The sequence below is a fragment of the Octopus bimaculoides genome, chromosome 19 (genome assembly GCF_001194135.2).
Source record: "Octopus bimaculoides isolate UCB-OBI-ISO-001 chromosome 19, ASM119413v2, whole genome shotgun sequence".
Lineage (NCBI taxonomy): Eukaryota > Metazoa > Mollusca > Cephalopoda > Octopoda > Octopodidae > Octopus > Octopus bimaculoides.
The window spans coordinates 25,115,513-25,117,608 of record NC_068999.1 but is presented as its reverse complement, the minus strand read 5'-3'; the positions used below and the strand labels follow the sequence as shown (position 1 = coordinate 25,117,608).

Here is a 2,096-nt window from a genome sequence, read left to right as displayed (position 1 = left end):
GCTGAGAGAGATAAAGAGTTAGATAGATAATCACTTACTCAGGCGGAACGAGCAGTGTCCTTAATCCTTTTCAGATCTCCGACACTAGTTGGAAAAAAAGACTGACGTATCCTTAAAGTGGAAACCTATCCCGAAAAGCATGCAACAGAGTTGGCTTCATTAAGGACACTCAAGGATCAGATAGGAGTGTTAAACTGGGTGATTTAATTTCACCTTAGCAGGAATTGAACTCAGAACTCATTTGTTTTCTCAGTATATGAAAAGTGTGTCAGGAAACATATAAAATAGACCATGCTCGAGTCGAATGTAAAGTTTTCTAAACTGCTTATAAAAAGATCTAAATCATTCTCTCTTTAAATTTTTAGGTAACAACAGGTTTACATGGTAGCTGTGTGGAAAATTTTGGAGGGACATCAGCAGCAGCTCCACTTGCTGCTGGTTGTATTGCTCTGGTTCTGCAGGCCAAGTAAGTATTTAGAATGTTTTTGATCACTCAGTAGTTTTACTGGAGAATGAGACCCTGGGGATACACTCCAATTTCTTCATGGCACTGCATGTATATTAATTATATTGCAGTTTAAATTTTATTAGATGTTCATCAGAGTGTTTTACTCTGATTATTGTCTTGCAAAAGGATAAATAGCTCATAGCTATGTACAAAATCTGTATTAGTTTACACCAGGGCGTAGTAATTTATATATATTGATGTTAGTCTAGCAAGTGTTAAGAAATTAGCCATAACCTAATATATCATGAGCATTTTTACAATTTAGTATTGCAACGTATGTTCATATGCTTAAAACACATATTGTCTTGCTGTGAAATGAAACTCAAGAGACATATCCCGTGTTGAAATGGTTCTGTATTGAATGAAGTATTATATTTCACACACAAAACTTTTAGCAGAACTTTCAGATCAGATAACAAGACAGAAGAATTTCTTTATTTACTGCATAGGTTGAAATGTATTTGGCAGAGTTCAGAGTTAAATATATTAACTGTTATTATGTAAACCCTGATCAGCTCTGATTGTTCAACACTATGGTTGAAAACGTTTCAGGCATGATCATCCCCTATATGATTATTATTATTGGCGAGTTGGCAGAATCGTTAGTACGCCGGGTAAAATGCTTAGCGGTGTTTCGTCTGTCGCTACGTTCTAAGTTTAAATTCCGCCGAGGTCGACTTTGCCATTCATTCTTTCAGGGTCGATAAATTAAGTATCAGTTACGCACTGGGATCGATGTAAACGACTAGTCCCCTCCCCCAGAATTTCTGGCCTTGTAGAAAGGATTATATTAGGCGGTGAATTGGCAGAATCGTTAGCACGCCCGGCAAAATGCTTAGCGGCATTTCGTCCGTCCTTACGTTCTCAGATCAAATTCCGCTGGGGTCCACTTTGCTTTTCATCCTTTCGGGGATCGATGAAATAAGTACCAGTTGAGCACTGAGGTCAATGCAATCGAATATCCCCCCGACCACTAAAATTTCAGCCTTTGTGCCTTTTGTAGAAAGGATTATTATTATTATTATTATTATTATTATTATTATTATTATTATTATTATTATTGAGTGAGAGAGCAGCGCATGCCATCAAAGTGACACTGGGGCAAAATATACGAAGCCCAGTATACCCATTGTGACTACCCGTCTGATAAGGGTACACCAGTCACACACATCACAATCATATGTGCGCGAATTGGTGATCTCATATCAAGATAAACAGCGCATGACCATTGCAGGTGGGGCCCAGTTAGAATTTTCTTCAGGTCGAGTAGCCCATCCCGCTCAAAAGGTCCCTGAATAAGGGTTGTTAAAGATGTTGAACGAACCACCCGTGTTTCCAAAGGTGAATTATCCAAACCCCAAAGAATTCCTCTCAACACATGGCTATGATGCTCGCTCACTATTTCTCCTCGTGATCAGAGATGCACATATCGTCAGCCACTAAGGGATATAGTTAACTGGTCAAGGTCAAACAACTTACAAGCAAATCTGTGGTATTGAGCAGAATATTTGCTGTAGCCCATCTTTTATACCAAAACAAAAACAATGTATATGATAACACTTCCAATCAGTTAAGATCAGAAGCCATG

General features: G+C 38.4%; 1 protein-coding gene across 3 annotated transcripts in view; it reads left to right on the top strand.

Moving 5' to 3' along the window:
* The window catches only part of LOC106874530 (PC3-like endoprotease variant B), a 166,646-nt gene that overhangs the window by 144,572 nt on the left and 19,978 nt on the right, over positions 1–2,096 (top strand). For all 3 annotated transcript variants that reach the window (XM_014922295.2, XM_052974834.1, XM_052974835.1), the window contains one exon: positions 366–466. In XM_014922295.2, coding sequence (XP_014777781.1) covers positions 366–466 — 101 coding nt within the window. The remainder of the gene's footprint in view (positions 1–365; positions 467–2,096) is intronic.